The sequence below is a fragment of the Oncorhynchus keta genome, chromosome 28, assembly GCF_023373465.1.
Source record: "Oncorhynchus keta strain PuntledgeMale-10-30-2019 chromosome 28, Oket_V2, whole genome shotgun sequence".
NCBI classification, from domain to species: Eukaryota; Metazoa; Chordata; class Actinopteri; order Salmoniformes; family Salmonidae; genus Oncorhynchus; species Oncorhynchus keta.
The window spans coordinates 30,607,299-30,628,663 of record NC_068448.1 but is presented as its reverse complement, the minus strand read 5'-3'; the positions used below and the strand labels follow the sequence as shown (position 1 = coordinate 30,628,663).

Genomic DNA, 21,365 nt, shown 5'->3' with positions numbered 1-21,365 from the left:
ATGAGTTTACTGTGTGTCCTCAGTGCATCTCCAGACATAGCAACCTTTCTGGAGGAATCCATTGAACTTTGCTATGACTGCTGAATAATACTTTTCTTATATTTAGAAACTTCATTGGTGCAGTGTATTTTCGTAGTTTCCAAGACCAAATAAATGTAAACAAACACATCTGGGAAGAACACCCCATACCAAATATGATTGGAGGGTGGCTCCAGTAAAGATGCTGGGGTCCCTGTGATGAGGGTTGTGTTTTCCTAAGGAAACCACATGGACATTTCATCTGCTCTGGAGGTTCATGGTCCTGCATTTCCCCTGCTCACATCTCCCGGCTTTCAGCAGGGCACCATCCTCCGAAAGCACAGTGTGGTCGAGGAACTGAGGAGGAAGGGCTGTGTTCCTCAAGTGGCTTCAATTAGAGACAGTCACAATTACAGAGGGAGGGAGTACACGTGGCCAAACCTGCCATGCTCACACTCCAACTGGATTACAGGGACAGGGACAGGGAGGCTACCAATGCGAGCCAGGCTGCTTGGTCATTCCTAACCCACCCAACCCAAACCAAGGGTTATTTTAGGAACTTTCTGGTTTTTGTATCTGGACTGGTCCAATTCCAATCCCATCAACCCAATGAGTGTGATTCAACCTAGAATACCATACTATCTAATGAAATGTTTTGTATTATATGGTTCCACTTCCCAGGCCTCATGAAGGCCCACATACACTGAGTATACAAAGAATTAAGGACACCTGCTCTTTCCATGACAGACTGACCAGGTGAATCCAGATGAAAGCTGTGATCCTTTATTGATGTCACTAGTTAAATCCATTTCAATCAATGTATATGAAGGGAAGGAGACATGGATTGTGTATATGTGCCATTCAGAGGGTGAATGGGCAAGAAGAAAAACATTCAGTGCCTTTGAACAGGGTATGTTAGCAGCTGACAAGCTTTCTGGTTTGTGTCAAGAACTGCAACGCTGCTGGGGTTTTCACGCTCAACAGTTTCCCATGTCTATCAATAATGGTTCACCACTCAACGGACATCCAACCAACTTGACACAACTGTGGGAAGCATTGGAGTCAACATGAACCAGCATCCTGTGGAACGCTTTCGACACATTGTAGAGTCCATGCCCTGATGAATTGAGACTGTTCTGAGGGCAAAAAGTGTGTGTGGGGGGGGGGGGCAACTCAATATTAGGAAGGAGTTCCCAATGTTTGGTATACTCTGTACATTGACAAATAGAAATGCATCCAATGCTATTAATTTAAACCACAACAAAGAAAAGTAGTTTGTGGAGATACCTAATGTACTTTAGCTGAATTTGTGTTTAGTGCAGTGGGGGATTGCAGGTGTCATTTCTCCTAAACTGGCCACATGATTTGAATAAGTGGATTGCTTTGCTGCTGACTGGTGGTTGACATCAAACCTCATCACTGGTGAATGACAGACGACATCATTGATAGGTTATGACTCCCACACATAAGGTGCATATTGCAGAATCAGAATAGCATTGCATTAATTATTTATTATATATTTACGCTGTTCAGGGCAAATGGTACGCTAAAAGAATTGTACAGCGCATTCGGAAAGTATTCAGACCGCTTGACTTTTTTCACATTTTACTACGTTACAGCCTTATTCTACAATGGATCCAATTGTTTTTCCCCTCATCAATCTACACACAATACCCCATAATGACAAAGCAAAAACTTGTTGCACAATTATACAAATCTAAAACTGAAATATATAATTTACATAAGTATTCAGACCCTTTACTCAGTACTTAGTTGAAGCACCTCTGGCAGCGATTACAGCCTTGAGTCCTCTTGGGATTGACGCTACGAGCTTTGTACACCTGTACTTGGGGAGTTTCTCCCATTCTTCTCTGCATATCCTCTCAAGCTCTGTCTGGTTGGATGGGGAGCGTTGCTGTTCATCACACAGACAGGAATAAGAATATAAAAATATATAGATGAGCAATGTCAGAGCAGCATAGAATAAGATACAGTAGAATAGTATAGGATACAGTATATACACACAGTTGAAGTCGGAAGTTTACATACACGTAGGTTGGAGGCATTAAAACTTGTTTTTCAACCACTCCACACATTTCTTGTTAACAAACTATAGTTTTGGCAAGTCGGTTAGGACATCTACTTCGTGCATGACACAAGAACGTTTTTCAACAATTATTTACAGACAGATTATTTCACTTATAATTCACTGTATCACAATTCCAGTTGGTCAGAAGTTCACATACACTAAGTTGACTGTGTCTTTAAACAGCTTGGAAAAGTCCCGAAAATGATATCATGGCTTTAGAAGCTTCTGATAGGCTAATTGACATCATTTGAGTCAATTGGAGGTATACCTGTGGATTTATATCAAGGCCTACCTTGAAACTCAGTGCCTCTTTGCTTGACATCATGGGAGAATCAAAATAAATCAGTCAAGACCTCAGAAAATAAATTGTAGACCTCCACAAGTCTGGTTCATCCTTGGGAGCAACTTCCAAATGCCTGAAGGTACCACGTTCATCTGTACAAACAACAATATGCAAGTATAAACACCATGGGACCATGCAGCCGTCCTACCGCTCAGGAAAGAGACTTGTTCTGTCTCCTAGAAATGAACGTACTTTGGTGCGAAAAGTGCAAATCAATCCCAGAACAGCAAAGGACCTTGTGAAGATGCTGGAAGAAACAGGTACAAAAGTATCTATATCCACAGTAAAAACGAGTCCTATATCGAAAGGCCGCTCAGCAAGGAAGAAGCACCTGCTCCAAAACCGCCATAAAAAAGCCAGACTACGGTTTGCAACTGCACATGGGGAGAAAGATTGTACTTTTTGGAGAAATGTCCTCTGGTCTGATGAAACAAAAATAGAACTGTTTGGCCATAATGACCATCGTTATGTTTGGAGGAAAAAGGGGGAGGCTTGCAAGCCGAAGAACACCATCCCAACCATGAAGCATGAGGGTGGCAGCATCATGTTGTGAGGGTGCTTTGCTGCAGGAGGGACTGGTGCACTTCAAAAAATAGATGGCATCATGAGGAAGGAAAATTACGTAGATATATTGAAGCAACATCTCAAGACATCAGTCGGGAAGTTAAAGCTTGGTCGCAAATGGGTCTTCCAAATGGACAATGACCCCACGCATACTTCCAAATGGCTTAAGGACAACAAAGTCAAGGTATTGGAGTGGCACTCACAAAGCCCTGACCTCAATCCCATAACAAATGTGTGGGCAGAACTGAAAAAGCGTGTGTGAGCAAGGAGGCCTACAAACCTGACTCAGTTACAACAGCTCTGTCAGGTGGAATGGGCCAAAATTCACACAACTTATTGTGGGAAGCTTGTGGAAGGCTACCCGAAAAGTTTGACCCAAGTTATAAGATTTAAAGAAAGTGCTACCAAATACTAATTGAATGTATGTAAACTTCTGACCCACTGGGAATGTGATGAAAGAAATTAAAGCTGAAATAAATCATTCTCTTGTTACGGTCATCGTTGCATGAAGAAGTGGACCAAAGCGCAGCATGGTAAGTGTTCATGATTTATTAATAGAACACTGAATAACAAAGAGCACGAACAAAACCGAAATAGTTCTGTCTGGTGCAGACACAAAAACAGAAAACAACTACCCACAAAACACAGGTGGGAAAAGGCTACCTAAGTATGGTTCTCAATCAGAGACGACGATAGACAGCTGCCCCTGATTGAGAACCACACCCGGCCAAACACACAGAAATAGAAAACATAGAATGCCCACCCCAACTCACGCCCTGACCAAACCAAAATAGAGACATAAAAAGGATCTCTAAGGTCAGGGCGTGACATCTCTCTACTATTATTCTGACATTTCACATTCTTAAAATAAAGTGGTGATCCTAACTGACCTAAAACAGGGAATTTTTACTCGGATTAAATGTCAGGAATTGTGAAAAATTGAGTTTAAATGTTTTTGGCTAAGGTGCATGTAAACTTCTGACTTCAACTGTATGAGATGGGTAACACAAGATATGTAGACATTATTCAAGTGACTCGTATTCCATTTATTTAAGTGGCAAATTATTTCAAGTCTGTAGGTAGGCAGCAGCCTCCCTGTGCTATTGATGGCTGTTTAACAGTCTGATGGCCTTGAGATAGAAGCTGTTTTTCACTCTCTCTGTCCCAGGTTTGATGCACATGTACTGACATCGCCTTCTGGATGGTAGCCGGGTGAACAGGCAGTGGCTCGGGTGGTTGTTGTCCTTGATGATCTTTTTGACCTTCCTGTGACATCGGGTGCAGTAGGTGTCCTGGAGGGCTGTTAGTTTGCCCCCGGTGATGTGTTGTGCAGACTGCACCACCCTATGGAGAGTCCTGAGGTTGTGGGCGGTGCAGTTGCCATACCAGGCAGTGATACATCCTGACAAGATGCTCTCAAATGTACATCTGTAAAAGTTTGAGTTTTTTTTTGTGACACGCTAAATCTATTCAGCCTCCTGAGGTTGAAGAGGCTCTGTTGCGCCTTCGTCACCACACTGTCTGTGTGGGTGGACCATTTCAGTTTGTCCGTGATGTGTACGCCCGAGGAACATAAAACTTTCTACCTTCTCCACTACTGTCCCGTTGATGTGGATAGGGGGCTGCTCCCTCTGCCGTTTCCTGAAGTCCACGATCATCTCCTTTGTTTTGTTGACGTTGAGTGAGAGGTTGTTTTCCTGAAACCACACTCCGAGAGCCTCGTTGTTGTTGGTAATCAAACCTACTACTGTTGTGTCGTCTGCAAACTTGATGATTGAGTTGGAGGCATGCATGGCCACGCAGTCATGGGTGGACAGGTAGTACAGGACGGGCTGAGCACGCACCCTTGTGGGGCCTCAGTGTTGAGGATCAGCAAAGTGAAGCTATTGTTTCCTTCCTTCACCACCTGGGGGCGGCCCGTCAGTAAGTCCAGGACCCAATTGCATAGGGCAGGGTTGAGACCCAGGGCCTCAAACTTAATGATGAGCTTGGAGGGTACTATGGTGTTGAATTCTGAGCTGTAGTCAATGAACATCATTCTTACATAGGTATTCCTCTTGTCCAGATGGGATAGGGCAGTGTGATGGCGATTGCATCGCCTGTGGACCTATTGGGGCGGTAAGCAAATTTAAGTGAGTCTAGGGTGACAAGTAAGGTAGAGGTGATATGATCCTTGACTACTGTCTGGGGGGTATGAGTATTAGTAGATGAAAGTGCATAACTGGCATACATTAATGTCATAAATAGACAAGGTATTGAGTGTCTTAAACAAAGGTGATGATGGAGCCAGGTAGTTACAGGAAATAACCATTGGGTTTATGAAATTGTAAAATACTTTTTTTCTTCTTCATCTGTAATTTTAATATTTAACTTAACAGTTATAAATGTTTATAAACAACACATTGTCCAGTTCCAAGAGATCTGTATAAAAATATTGATCGGTTACTCTACAGAGTTAAAATGACTGATAATATGAGTTACATTTTCCTTTAGTTGAAGCACAGAAAGTCCCTCAAAGTCATAACCTGGAGACAGTCACAGATCAGGCCTAACAGTTATTTCCACGTGAGAGAGTTTAGACTAATTTATCTGCAACATATGTATCATTCATTCATATATCTCGTCGTCATATTGTAGCAAACATCTCCACCCGCCTTGGAAATCCAGCCTTCTCCCTAACATCTGGGACTGGGTTTGGTAGAAAAATACTAAATTATGGGCAAGCCTGTTCCAAATAGGGTACTGGGATAGATTTAAGCACATGCCAAATGTGATCATATATGATTCTAATACATAGAGACCAAACGTTTTTAAAAACTGTGTATTGTAATTAAAGAGATGTAATAGTTCATAGGTAACTCAGTGTAGCAATCGTATTTGTTCTTATTCGATGGTTTATCGAACAACAGTGAGTTTCAAACCCCTTGTTGAAAGTGGTACGTTCCATAAAGGGATTGCTACCCAAGCCTTTCTCCTCCTGAAGAAAGCGAGACCATTCCTAATGGTTAGAGACTGTCATGCGATTCAAGCAGTGAATTCCCTGCTGGTTTATTTCGAGGATTTTGCACAGAATTAATGAACAAATAATTATAGGCCTATGTGATAACCGCGGGAAAAAGAACTGTACGTGGTTGTGGATGTAACTGTTGCACTTTAAATACAGGTAGGTCCATGAGCCCGTGTTTCATTGCAGATCTCATCTCACGATGCCGATGCTGGTGAGAAAGAGTAACGTTAACATTTGATTCCGAAGCATGTTTTTTTTTTGAAACCATGACGGGGTTTTATATGGCTTTTAGAACACCATGCCGTTTGTATCTTGAATGTGATTATAACATATCCATAAGTAATAGTCACTCGGACTGCATGTTTTAGTTTTATCATGCCTTTTGAAAGGATGCGTGCGGGCTTTGCCTGGATGTGTAGCATAGTGTGTGATGCAAGGAGACGCCGCCGTTCCATTCAGAACAAAGGGGGCGTTAAAAACATTATTTATCTGATTGAAAAACAGATCGATTTGCCTTACATTTCATTGACATTAACATGGCAACACCCTGGTCTTCATACATAGTTAATTTTCTTATTTACAAAACGACACATTAATTATTATCCAACATCTGCAAATATCTGATAACATCATGGGTAGGTTATTTTCCTAGAGAGTTGATTAAACCAAAACACAGTAGGCTATTATATAGGTTGCATGTCAACATTAAGGTTTAATTTGGCAGATTAATGTTATCAAATTGTGAATCTGCGCTTTTTATGTGACTACAATAGTCTTCCAAGCAGGACCTGCCAATTGGATTAACCTGGCTGCCACACGAACAGGGTGTATTCGTCTTCGGGTTGTTTTCACACAGGTTACTACTGCCTGATACATCTGTAACAGCTCCTGTGATATATTGTCACGTGACTTCGCATTTGTTATCAGAAAATGTGGACGCGAATTAGAAACACATTCCCTTCTGTGAATAACTATAATCTAATAGGCTACCCATTGCCTCAAATGTCCTTCTCAATTAGTAAGACAATGGATTTCTTCACAATGCAATTTCAAATCACGTAGCCTATTTCATCCCTATGAAATATTGACGGTTTTCATAAGGGAGGACACTGCAGACGATACAATGTGTATTTTAACAATTAAAATTATAGCCACTGTTGACGAAAATTATGTTGAAACCATAGGTTATAGGGAGGTTGCAATTAATACAGGGCCAACGCAAGGGCTGCCCTGTTCATGTGCCACAAATATTTTTAATGTCAGCACAGCAGAATAATGCCAGTTTTTAGACTAATCCAGACAATATGAGATTATAAGGAAAGAAACTAATGGAGGGACCGGCCTTCACCCTTCTTTCACCCTCACTTTACCCTCCCTGTATTAATGAGTTTGAATGAAACTGTTAGTGCTTTAGCCTATTCCTCTAAGCTACAGCTAACACTCATAAATGGGAAAATTGGTGGTGAAATAAAGGCTATGGAACACCTAATAAACTAATTTGCATACCTCAAAACCTATTGGCTCATCTATATCAGAGAGCAGATATGGTCAGCCAGTTCAGACATGCGATCTTGAAATCACCACAGCAAGATTCTATCCTGTATTTGTCATTGTATACAAGGGGCATTAGAGTTTCAGGATATCATTGGCCGAGTAAGGTCCAGGCTTAGTTGGCAAGGAGAGTCACAGACATTGGTTATAGCTTCTGTCTGCAAGCCGTTTCTCAGTTTAATACCATCCTCTCCATGGTCTGCTCCTGCTCTGCCATGGAGGTAACACACTTAGCTTTTATCTTTAATGACAACTTTTGTTTTTCTTCTTCCTGGGCATTTCTTTCTCCCTCTTCCCAAAGGTAACAGCCAGGGAATGGCTTTAAAGGAAACACCCTATGTGGTTACAAATGATAGGCAACAAGTAGAGCAGAAACAAATAGATTGTTTGATTGTCCAATAGATTGACCTAATAGTTACCTAATGTGTTATAGCCACACTCACAATGTGAACACCATGTGCTGAGGCTCATGCTCACATTAAGCTTTATCTTTGAAATTCTAATGGGGAAAGTAATGGTACCAATTTCTTAATTGGTCCTTCTGTAGCTCAGTTGGTAGAGCATGGCGCTTGTAACGCCAGGGTAGTGGGTTCGATTCCCGGGACCACCCATACGTAGAATGTATGCACACATGACTGTAAGTCGCTTTGGATAAAAGCGTCTGCTAAATGGCATATATATATTAATTGTCTGACCAAAGACGAAAGGGAGCATCCTAATGGGAACACACACTGGTTTTGAATACCACTCTCTGCCTTTGCAGTGTATTAGCCATTCCATACCCTTGTTGTTCCTTAGTTTAGTTCATGGCACTGTGCAATAAGCTGTGCAATACGTTTGTTTCCTTTATGCAAGTGAGTGGTCTTTGGGGATTGGTTTGGGTTCATAATGAACAACATTGGGCCAGTGTCTCAGCCAGGATTCCTGTTCTCATTGCTGCTGTAATAGAGAGAGGATAGAGAGGGAACTACTGACCCTACAGGATGATAAACAGTACTAAAATAACAGAAAGAGGAAACAATCAGATGACTCTTTGACTTCCTTCGTTTGTCCCCTATGTGCTCCTTTATCCACTGATGTAATGGACTTAAACTCAACAAAACAAGAAACGTCCCTTTTTCAGGACCCTGTCTTTCAAAGATAATTCGTATAAATCCAAATAACTTCACAGATCTTCATTGTAAAGGGGTTAAACACTGTTTCTCATGCTTGTTCAATGAACCATGAACAATTAATGAACATGCACCTGTGGAACGGTCGTTAAGACACTAACAGCTTACAGACGGTAGGCAATTAAGGTCACAGTTATGAATCTTAGGACACCAAAAGAAAGATGACCAGGGTCCCTGCTCATCTGCGTGAACGTGCCTTAGGCATGCTGCAAGGAGGCATAAGTACTGCAGATGTGGCCAGGGCAATACATTGCAATGTCCGTACTGTGAGACGCCAAAGACAGTGCTACAGGGAAACAGGAAGGACAGCTGATCGTCCTCGCAGTGGCAGACCACGTGTAACAACACCTGCACAGGATCGGTACATCCAAACATCACACCTGCGGGACAGGTACAGGATGGCAACAACAGCTGCCCGAGTTACACCAGGAATGCACAATCCCTCCATCAGTGCTCAGACTGTCCGCAATAGGCTGAGAGAGACTGGACTGAGGGCTTGTAGGCCTGTTGTAAGGCAGTTCCTCACCAGACATCACCGGCAACAACGTTGCCACAAACCCACCGTCGCTGGACCAGACAGGACAGGCAAAAAGTGCTCTTCACTGAAGAGTCGCGGTTTTGTCTCACCAGGGGTGATGGTTGGATTCGCGTCTATCGTCGAAGGAATGAGCGTTACACCGAGGCCTGTACTCTGGAGCTGAATCGATTTGGAGGTCTGGGGCGGTGTGTCAAAGCATCATCGGACTGAGCTTGTTGTCATTGCAGGCAATCTCAAAATAAATGTATGCTGTATTCGTCCCAATACATATACATTTTTTATAGCAAAAATATGACTTGATTATAAAAGGAAAGATCTTGGTGGTCCTATTCAATCCGACATTTAAGTCTTTTAGCAGACACACTTATCCAGAGCAATTAGGGTTAAGCGCCTTGCTCAAGGGCATATTGACAGATTTGTAACCTAGTCGGTTTGGGGATTGGAAACAGTGACCTTTCGGTTACTGACCCAACACTCTTAACCACGAGGCTACCTTCCACCCTGCAGTAGTTTACTGTACGAAGTAAGAGGCCAACGTACACCTATGTGAACTTTTAAAAATTGAGTAGGGGTGAGTGCTTTTGAAATGAACCTCTCAAATAGATTCTTGGTATTGGTCATCTGTAGCCATGAGTGTACAGCGTCTTTAATTTAGCAAAGAGAGCAATTTTTTTTTATCAAGCTCTGTTGACCCTCATTAGAGAAGTACGAGTGAAGAGAGAGTGGTGTTTTCAGAGTCCTTGATTAAGTGAAATGGTGTTTGCACTGATTGCTTCTTTGAGTTCACGTTTCACAGACACTCCACAGACTCTTTCCATTCCTAACCATTCATCTAAAAACATGGCCCCCTCCCATGTCCTCCTCTAAAGGATATTGACCTTGATGGCAGGCAGCAGCAGCCAGTCAGTATTTAAGGATGATTCTGATGTTCTCATCCCCTCCATCCTTCATCTTATCCAACTACACTAGTAGATAGACGTTCAGGTAAATAATGGTATAATGGAGAAAGAGTGGAGTTGGGCTGTCTTGAGCCTTGGAATTGCACTACACATTACCTGAACTTGCTTGTTCATTTTTATTACGTATCAGAATAGTGCAATATTGGGTGCGATCTGTTCTTATAATGTCTTAGATGTCATGTCCTGAACAAAGCCATTGGTAGGTATTGAGTAATAGCCTAGTGAATCTATAGCTTATTACATATCGCATCACAAACCCATAGGATATGTTCCACACTAGTAAGTCTTCAACTAAACCTAATCACTGTCAAATGAGCTTACTCTCGGGTGGCTAATAGTTACACGCACACACACACACACACACACACACACACACACACACACACACACACACACACACACACACACACACACACACACACACACACACACACACACACACACACACACACACACACACACACACACACACACACACACACACACACACACGCACACTCTCTCTCTCTCTCTGTGTCTTTCTCTCTCTCTCTCTCTCTCTCTCACTCTCTCTCGCTGGTCTTATTTCCCACTGAGGTTTCATATGTTATTTACAGTTGTTATTTAAGTCAATCATTGGAGTCTGCTTTTCAATTCAGCCGTAGCACCATCCCTGCTTTAGAATTCTGAGATTCCAGGTCCTGATTTTCTGCTAGGGCATTCAGCTTTAAATGGCACCAGTGTTCCTCTCTCTTCTGTGGTAATAAAATCATTGTGACTGCTGCTCAATAGTATTCCACAAGTCCGAAAATGTACTACAATACTGCATTGTATTACAATGGACAATGATTGGGGGTTTTGCGCTGAATTTAAAGGCAGCAAGTGGCCTCACCTATTCTGTTTCAGAACTTCGTGAGTGCTTTGTTGAGTCACAGACGTATAAGGGAAGGGTGCACCCACTATCTTCAGAATTGCTCTTTTGCAGTAGATTTTTCCTATCTGCCCCTGAGCATTTTTGCAGCGGATAGATATTTTGTATTCATTGAAACATTCTACCATTTGTTATGAAACTTAAAACACTCAGGGGCAGATTTTTCAAATAGTGGCTGCTAATGAGAAAGTGTTGCACTGATCTTTGCAGGGGGAATGATTCTATCCATTCTCTGTATTCATGAAGCATAGTCATTGTCATGAGGGTATGTATGGGTGGATGAAAGAGAAAAAAACATGGGAAAATCTCACTTTTCACACGAGACTATCACTAGGAGAGGTCTTGCAATGTCATTATTATCCATGCGTATCCATTTAGACCTGTGAGCACAAATAAATCATTTCTCACAATGAAGGTAATCAGTTTTGATAGAAGTGCTATTTTGGGGTGCATCTATTTGCGAAACAAAGGATTTGAAATCCCCAACTGTTGTCGAATGTGACATAAAATGCATTAAAGGAGTAGGTAATGCTAGTAAGACACAATTATTTTCTGGAAAACACTATTACATGGATGATTGGATTTGTGATGAGTTCCTGTTTTTTCATGCCCTCTCTGTAACTACTTCATGATGACTCATAATCATTGAGGTCAGAGACATGTCTTCAAAGATGTTTACACTCACAGCAACCTAACAAAGCTACTGTTATTATTGTGAGTTAACATCAATATCAAAACTCACCAAACACTGTGGACACACTAAATGAGCTGACGACAGAGTATAGTGCACATCTCACCCAGAGAACAAAGTAGCGGTTAGTAAGAGCTGGAGGTGCTGTCTGTGTGCTACTAATACCTGAAACACCAAACTGCTGAAATGTGTCAGATGGCTAAAGGCCCATTCTTCCTGTGTTCCAACTTCCTATCCCAGTCCTAGATCATTATCCCAGCACTAGAGCATTATCCTGTTGTCGGCTACTAATATATCTCAGCACAGACATCTTGGTGTAATTTACCCCTGTACATTTGTGTATCTTCTGTTGTCGTCACGTTCTCTTTTCTTAGTAGCGATACTTTCTAATTAACAAATGTGCTCTGGATTAGTGTTGGTGATGGCTGTAAAAGTTTATTAGCAATCCATTGAGTGAAGGGAGCGGGAGTGACAATCCCTGGCACCAGCAGAAGCCCTAGGATCAATACACTCCCCCAAACCTCCCTCACACACACAACTGTCTCAGTGGCTGACTCGCACATTTAGTCATTAATACCTCGAAATGGACTACAGTGAGGAGTTCACCAACTCCTTGAATGTGCTTTTTCTCACGCAAATTAATTTTTGGAGTGCATGAAGCCCATTAAACTTTGAAGAGTGGATGCTATTTACTTGTACATACAATCCATTGCCTGTTGTAATGTTCCTGTTTTTTTATTGTTCAGGCCTCATTTGTAAAAGAGACTTTCTTCTCAATATGACTTCCCTGTTGAAATTAAGGTAATATCCTTTATCCTATCCTATCCTAACCTACATTTCTTTTTCATTTCAGACATGAACCACTGAAGCTGAGACGGACAAGGACTGCAATAAGCTCACGTGACGAGCTCTATTCTCCCATCACCAAAAGATCTCAATCATGACACCCAAATGGCTGGTTATTTTCCTTTTTCTACAATCTGGGACCGAAAATGCATTCCCTATGGCCCCGACCAAGCTTCCCCCTGAGACAGGCACCTACAGGGTCACAGACACAAGCCTCACTCATCTCACAGTGCACAGCCGGACGGGAGAGGTCTATGTGGGAGCAGTGAACCGGGTCTATAAGCTGTCTGCCAACCTAACAGAGCTGCGTTCACACATGACTGGCCCCGTGGATGACAACGCCAAATGTTACCCCCCTCCCAGCGTCCGAGCTTGTGCACATAAACTGGAGTCCTCTGACAACGTCAACAAGTTGCTGCTGGTTGATTACGCTGGCAACCGCCTGGTAGCATGTGGAAGCATCTGGCAGGGTGTGTGTCAGTTCCTGCGGCTGGAGGACCTCTTCAAGCTGGGAGAGCCCCATCACCGCAAGGAGCATTACCTCTCTGGAGCCAGGGAGGCTGACGGCATGGCAGGAGTGGTGGTTGACAGAACAGAAGGGAAGTGGAAGAATGAGAAGAAGGGGGCTAGCCGGCTGTTTATCGGGGCAGCCATCGATGGCAAGTCAGAGTATTTCCCTACCCTGTCCAGCCGTAAACTGGTCGCTGATGAAGAGAGTGTTAACATGTTCAGTCTGGTCTACCAGGACGAGTTTGTGTCCTCACAAATCAAGATACCCTCCGACACTCTGTCCCTCTACCCGGCGTTTGACATTTACTACGTGTATGGATTCTCCAGCCGTACTTACATCTATTTCCTGACGTTGCAGCTGGACACACAGCTCACCCAGATGGATGCCACCGGTGAAAAGTTCTTCACCTCCAAGATAGTGCGGATGTGTTCCAACGACACTGAGTTCTACTCTTACGTGGAGTTCCCCCTGGGTTGCACCAAGGATGGGGTGGAATACCGGCTGGTCCAGTCTGCCTACAAGCACCGTCCAGGTCGGATGCTGGCCCAGGCCTTGGGGCTGTCTGAGGACGAGGATGTGCTGTTTGTGGTGTTCTCCCAGGGCCAGAAGAACCGGGCCAACCCGCCTCGGGAAACGGTCCTGTGTCTCTTTACCCTGCATCAGATCAACCTGGCCATGAGGGAGAGGATCAAGTCGTGCTACCGTGGGGAAGGCAAGCTGTCCCTGCCCTGGCTGCTCAACAAGGAGCTACCCTGCATCAACACGGTGAGTCATCACCATTTCTTTTTAGTAATTCCACTTCAAATGAAGTACTTCTATCCAGCCTCAGGCCCTAGCCCCAAAGGCAATATTCTGCTGGGTTTACTTGCATATTTCATCCATACCTCATTAACTTAAATAGCCCAAATGCCCTATGAATATATTGAAACATTTAAAGCCAGGCACCAGAGATTTTTGCATCTACTTATACATTTTGAGATTTTGGGTTGTTTTGGTACTTTAATATGAGTCCTATATGAGTTCAAAAAGTAAATGTCAAAATGTCAAAAACTTAATGTAAATGTATATTTTATTTAGTTGATCATACTACCGACATTAACATTTCATTAATTTTAAGCACTTTTAAATGGACATACATCCATCATTTCAAGAGCTCTCTACATTGAATCACACATACTTGTAAAGCCCATTTAATAGAGAATGTTAGAAGCAGGAGTATATACAGTACTAACTTACTTTTAAGAGATAGTGATTGGGTCAAAATAGGCGTTTGGCGATTGGTAGGCTAAATTCAGTGTACTTGCCTTTAACTGCCATTTCCCGAAAGTTAGACTCTTCCCACACGCCAACAGATTTTTCTCAGCTTCAGAAGCATCTACATTCACCGAAGTTTTGTGGTTATCCTTACATATATTCTCCAGTCTTAGTCAGAGGGAATTGATAACATTTTCTTGAAACAATTTGCCAGAAATGCCTTTTACATACGTCTTTAGTATTTTAGCTAGAAGTAATAAAAAAGGCCATATCAATAATTTGGCTAAGTAAGTCCTGTCCTGGAGATGTCTTAACCAAAATATTAAGGCTGTATTTATCCCGTGTCCCCAAAAATGTATTTGTGTTATATGCAAATATGCTCAAATGTGATGAGATATCACCTCATTTGCAGATTTTATACAATATTTCAGAATTGTAATCAGGGGAAACAAAAAAAAAATCAGATCGTTTCATTCTGAACAGAACCATCTTTTATTTTCCCCCCCAATGTTCTGACAAGCAAAATAAAGTTTTGAACCGGTTTCGAACCAAAAAAAAAGTCACGGTTTGGATCGTTCCTTTCTGTTCCTTTTTAAACCTCTGAAATATACATTTTTATTTATTTTACATTTAGCTCGACATTCAATTATTTCTAGGGATGCACAATATATCGGTGAACATATCGGAATCGGCCGATATTAGCTAAAAATGCCAACATCTAGTCTAGTTTAACGGCAATGTGAAAAACCGATGTCAAAGCTGACGTGCATACCTATATAACGTACGTACATGACTTAATGACACCACTTAAAATTTTGCGCTACACGTGGAACACAGCATTCCTAAGCTAGCCCACAATGTCTGCGGTGTGGCTCGATCAGTCAACAAGTCGAGCAGTCACTTGAAAGAGTAAGAACAATTCAGCGAGACAACTCGAAGGCGAAATCCATTAACTCCAAGATAATGTAATTCATTGCCCTTGACAATCAACCGTTCTCTGTCGTGGGTGATGTTGGCTTTCGCGACTGGTCAAGCACTGCTACACACTAACGTTACCAAGTGCGCTATTGTTCAGATGTTGCCCTACCGGAGTTACACAGGAGTGGCGTCACTGCTATTAGCTTCACGACATACTATGGAACGCAGTGTTGGGTCTTTGCGTGTCAAAAAAGATCCACGTCAAAGAACACTATTTGACAATAACACTATTTGACGAGTTAAATAAGCTTTTACTATGACACGTCAAATAACACAGTTCTATTATAGAATGTTGTGTGTTCTGAATTTACAAGTGCAAGCCAAGCGCCACCACTACTATCAGTAGCACTGTCAAAACTGTACAAAAAAGTCTGCAAACAAGCAAACACCGGCCACGAACGATATGTTCACAATGCCACGTTGGTAATAAAGCATTATTTTGTCGACCGCAACTTCTGGGGTAGCTAGCTAGCTTTAGCTTGGTACCTAGATAGCACCAATACAACCAGCCTGAAAACAATGACCAGTAGAAACTGCAGTCATTTTCACTTGATTTAGGAATCCTTGTGAGTAAGTATTAGCTAGGTAGACACTTGTTGTTTGCTTATTGAAATTGAACTTCAGTTCATGAAAATAAATAGCTAGCCAGTTACTTAACCCTGTTGCCCAAAGCTAACCTAATAAGCAGCTAGCTAGCTTCATCTGGCTAGTGAAGCTCGACCTAACTGGGTTATGTGTTGAGCCACAATAAGGATTAGGCACAATTGTGGAATTTGCTGTTTGCTTTCAAAATAAAAGTACTCTTTTACTCTCTTTGAGTGATGCAGAAGGATACAATTGGTGGAATCATGCCATATTTAGACTAGATAATATTAAACAAGGTTGGAATGTGAAGCAATGACATAGGGTATCAGTCTATTCAATGACACATACAGAACACAATTGTGAAGAGTTTACGCAAATATTAGCGTTGTAGCTCTTATCGCGGGACTGTGACTGTGAAATCACCTCCCCATTCAGCCTATTGTGTGTATTGACATTCATATTGCACTGTACAGCTTTACATAAGGATTGTGGATCAATGAAATGGGGTAACAGTCTACTTAATACCCAATATATTTTTTCCCAATGTCCTCCTCAGAGTTATCAGACTCCAAAACATCCACACAGTATTGTTTTTCCTTGGAAATAGTGTTGAATACACATAGGTTGACAATAAATGTGTCTCAATTCACCGGTGTTTCAGAGTCCCGCAATAAGACCTACGATGCAAATTTTCTCTGGGTGTCACTGAGTAGACTGATAACCCATGTCATTGATCCACATTCCATAGATAAGGCTGTACAGTGAAATAAGTATGCCCCCAACACAATTCTAAAGTATAATACATCCAGTGTGATTTCAACAGATTTTTGTCAACTTAACCATTAACTGTCTTTTGTTGATTTTATATAACAAAATTCCAACCTCGTTTATCATGATCTATTAAATTATGGCATAATTCATCTATTTGTATTCATTTGCATCACTGTCAATGACATACTTTTATTTTGTAGGCTAACCACAAAGTCCATTATTGTGGCTAATCCTTATTGTGGCTAGCTTCACTTAGATGGGTCTGACCACCATGAATCAAATAAGAACTGTCTTATAAATTAGGGTTATTTTAGATGATGACACCTAGCTATATAGTTAGCTAGCTAACTATAGATACTGAAACAGATTATGTTGTTTTGTTATGTTTTGGGGGAAGAACTGTCACGATCGTTATAAGGAGTGGACCAAGATGCCGCATGATATGTTTCCATCCTTTTATTTTGAAGAGAAACTCAAAGAACAAAAACAATAAAGCGAAAAAAAATAAACATGAAGCTCCAAGTAGTGCTCGCAGGCAACTATACCTAGACAATATCCCACAAAGCACAATGGGGAAATGGCTAAACCACCCTAGTCACTGTCACGCCACAACCAACATAGAGAATAAACAGCTCTCTATGGTCAAGGCGTGACAGTACCCCCCCTTCCCAAAGGTGCGGACTCCGACCGCAAAACCTGACTCAATAGGGGAGGGTCCGGGTGGGCATCTACCGTCGGGGGAGACTCTGGTGCGGGGCGAAGTACCCAGTCCGCTCACAGATACGTCATCCTCCATGGCGGACCCTAGATTGTCGTCGGAGGAACCGGACCGTGGATCGTCGCCGGAGGAACCGGACCGTAGATCGTCGCCGGGGACTCCAGACCGTGGATCATCGCCAGAGGAACTGGACTGTTGATCGTCGCCGGAGGCACCGGACCATGGATCGTCGCGAGAGGCTCCGGACTGTGGATCGTCGCCAGAGGAACCGGACCGTAGATCGTCGCCGGAGGCGTCTAACTGGGAACCCCTGTTGGGGGCTCTGGACTGCATACCATCACTGGAGGCTCTGGACTGCCGACCGTCGCTGAAGACTCTGAACTGCCGACCGTCGCAGGAAGCTCTGGACCGCAGACCGTCGCTGGAGACTCTGGACCGCAGACCGTTGCTGAAGACTCTGGACCGCAGACTGTCGCTAGAGGCTCTTGATTGCCGACCGTCTCTGGTGGTTCCGGACCGTTGACCGTCTCAGGAGGTTCCGGACCGCGGACCGTCTCAAGAGGTTCCGGACTATGGACCGTCGTTGGAGGTTCCGGACTGTGAAACGTCTCAGGGAGTTCCGGACTGTGGACCGTCGTTGGAGGTTTCGGACTGTGAAAAGTCGCCGGAAGCTCTGGGCTGGGAACTGTCACCGGAAGCTCTGGACTGGGAACTGTTGCCAGAAGCTCTGGACTGGGAACTGTCTCCGGAAGCTCTGGACTGGGAACTGTCTCCGGAAGCTCTGGACTGGGAACTGTCGCCGGAAGCTCTGGACTGGGAACTGTCACCGGAAGCTCTGGACTGTGGAGGCGCACTGGAGGCCTGATGCATGGGGCCGGCACAGGTGGCACTGGGCTGGTGACACGCACCTCAGGGAGAGTGCGGGGAAGAGGCACAGGACGTACTGGACTGTGGAGATGCACTGGAGGTCTGGAGCGTAGAGCTGGCACAACGCGTCCTTGACAAATGACCAAATGACCAAAAATGACCACACGGCAAGTGCGGGAAGCTGGCACAGGACGCACTGGGCTGTGAAAGCGCACTGGGGATACAGCGCATAGAGCCGGCGCAGGATATCCTGGACCGAGGAGGCGCACTGGAGAACAGGCGCGCTGAGCCGGCACAACCCGTCCTGGACAGATACCCACTTTAGCACGACAAGAGCGAGGAGTTGGCACAGTGCGTATCACCGCAAAACATGGTGCCTGACCCGTCACACGCTCCCCACGGTGAGTACAGGGAGTTCAAAACCTGGCTCCGCCAAACACCCCGTGTGCCAACCACCCCGTGTGCCCCCCCATTTTTTTTTAGGCTGCCTCACAGGCTTCCGTCCTGGCCGTGAAACCCGGTGTCGTCGTTGTTGTTCCCTCGCTGCCTCCATCTGCTCCCATCGAAGGCGATCCTTTCCGGTCAGGATCTTCTCCCACGTCCAGGATCCCTTACCATCCAAGATATCCTCCCATGTCCAGGATGTCTGCTCCTCCTGGCCACGCTGCTCGTTTCTTTTTGGCAAGGACTCTATTGGATATCGCTTTCGGCCAAAAATGTCATATCGGTGCATCACAAATTATTTCACCAGTCAGCGTGGCTAGATCAGCTTGCTGTGGACCTGATAAGCAATTCAATCTGTATAGACACACACCAGTCAGAGTGTAGGACGCAAGATGCAGCTGACATTTTGAGGGAGAGGCGAGAGGATGGAGGAGTGCTGGGCATCTTGTTATGACATGCATTATCTGAAATAGGCCTAAATAATTATACATATGGAGCAGCTTCTATGGAGGAACTTTTATTGTCTTTAAACTTCCAAGTTGGTTTGACTTTGGACTAGAGATCGACCAATTATTCGGAATGGCCGATTAATTAGCGCCGATTTCAGGTTTTCATAACAATCGGAAATCGGTAATTTTGGATGCCGCTTTTGCCGCTTTTTTTAAACATTTATTTTTTATACATCTTTATTTAATGTTTATTTAACTAGGCAAGCAAGTTAAGAACACATTCTTATTTTCAATGACGGCCTAGGAACGGTGGGTTAACTGCCTTGTCAGCTCAGGGATTCAATCTTGCAACCTTACGGTTAACTAGTCCAACGCTCTAACCACCTGCCTCACGAGGAGACCGCCTGTTACGCGACTGCAGTAAGAAGCCAAGGTAAGTTGCTAGCTAGCATTAAACTTAATCAATCATAATCACTAGTTATAACTACACATGGTTGATGATATTACTAGTTTATCTAGCGTGTCCTGCATTGAATATAATCGATGCAGTGCGCATTCACCAAAAAGGACTGTCGTTGCTCCAACGTGTACCTTACCATAACCACCAAATACCTTTCTTAAAATCAATACACAGAAGTATATATTTTTAAACCTGCATATTTAGCTAAAAGAAATCCAGGTTTGCAGGCAATATTAACCAGGTGAAATTGTGTCACTTCTCTTGCATTCATTGCACGCAGAGTCAGGGTATATGCAACAGTTTGGGCCACCTGGTTGTGCAATGTAACAAGAATTTTTAGACTGATGGATGCCACCCGGTAGATAAAATACGGAACGGTTCCGTATTTCACTGAAAGTATAAACGTCTTGTTTTCGAGATGATCGTTTCTGGATTCGACCATATTAATGACCTTAGGCTCGCATTTCTGTGTGTTATTATGTTATAATTAAGTCTGATTTGATAGAGCAGTCTGACTGAGCGATGGTAGGCACCAGCAGGCTCATAAGCATTCATTCAAACAGCACTTTCGTGCGTTTTGCCAGCAGCTCTGCTGTTTATGACTTCAAGCCTATCAACTCCCGAGATTAGGCTGGTGTAACGATGTGATGTAAAATGGCTAGCTAGTTAGCAGGGTGCGCGCTAATAGCGTTTCAAACGCCACTCGCTCTGAGACTTGGAGTAGTTGTTCCCCTTGCTCTGCATGGGTAATGCTGCTTCGAGGGTGGCTGTTGTCGTTGTGTTCCTGGTTCGAGCCCAGGTAGGAGCGAGGAGAGGTACGGAAGCTATACTGTTACACTGGCAATACTAAAGTGCCTATAAGAACATCCAATAGTCAAAGGTATATGAAATACAAATGGTATAGAGAGAAATAATCCTATAATTCCTATAATAACTACAACCTAAAATGTCTTATCTGGGAATATTGAAGACTCGTGTTAAAAGGAACATCCAGCTTTCATATGATCTCATGTTCTGAGCAAGGAACTTAAACGTTAGCTTTCTTACATGGCACGTGTTGCACTTTTACTTTCTTCTCCAACACTTTGTTTTTGCATTATTTAAACCAAATTGAACATGTTTAATTATTTATTTGAGGCTAAGTTGATTTTATTGATGTATTATATTAAGTTAAAATAAGTTTTTCTTGTAATTGTTGTAATTGTCATTATTACAAATAAATGTTAAAAATCGGATGATTAATCGGTAGCGGCTTTTTTTGTCCTCCAATAGTCGGTATCGGTATCGGCGTTGAAAAATCACCTCTACTTTGGACCAGAACATATGTTAGCTAACTAGCTAGCTAGCTAACAAGATTGTGTGTGTGTAGAGCATCACTATAATACAAAAACATTTTTTTTACCTTTATTTAACTGGGCAAGTCAGTTAAGAACAAATTCTTATTTTCAATGACGGCCTAGGAACAGTGGGTGTAACTGCCTTGTTCAGGGGCAGTATGACAGATTTTTAACTTGTCAGCTTTTTTTGGTAAATATATATATCCATACATGCATGAATACATATACACATATATACATGCACATACCTATATAGACATACTTTTTAAAAGAATATACCTTTATTATTATTCCCCGCAAACC

The 21,365-nt window shown here is 43.0% G+C and overlaps 1 protein-coding gene across 2 annotated transcripts in view; it reads left to right on the top strand.

Moving 5' to 3' along the window:
* The first annotated feature begins 6,010 nt into the window (after nucleotides 1–6,010).
* The window catches only part of LOC118361011 (plexin A3), a 130,800-nt gene continuing 115,445 nt past the window's right edge, over nucleotides 6,011–21,365 (top strand). For both annotated transcript variants that reach the window (XM_035740695.2, XM_035740696.2), the window contains exons 1-2: nucleotides 6,011–6,177; nucleotides 12,696–13,964. In XM_035740695.2, coding sequence (XP_035596588.2) covers nucleotides 12,783–13,964 — 1,182 coding nt within the window. In that variant the 5' untranslated portion in view covers nucleotides 6,011–6,177; nucleotides 12,696–12,782. The remainder of the gene's footprint in view (nucleotides 6,178–12,695; nucleotides 13,965–21,365) is intronic.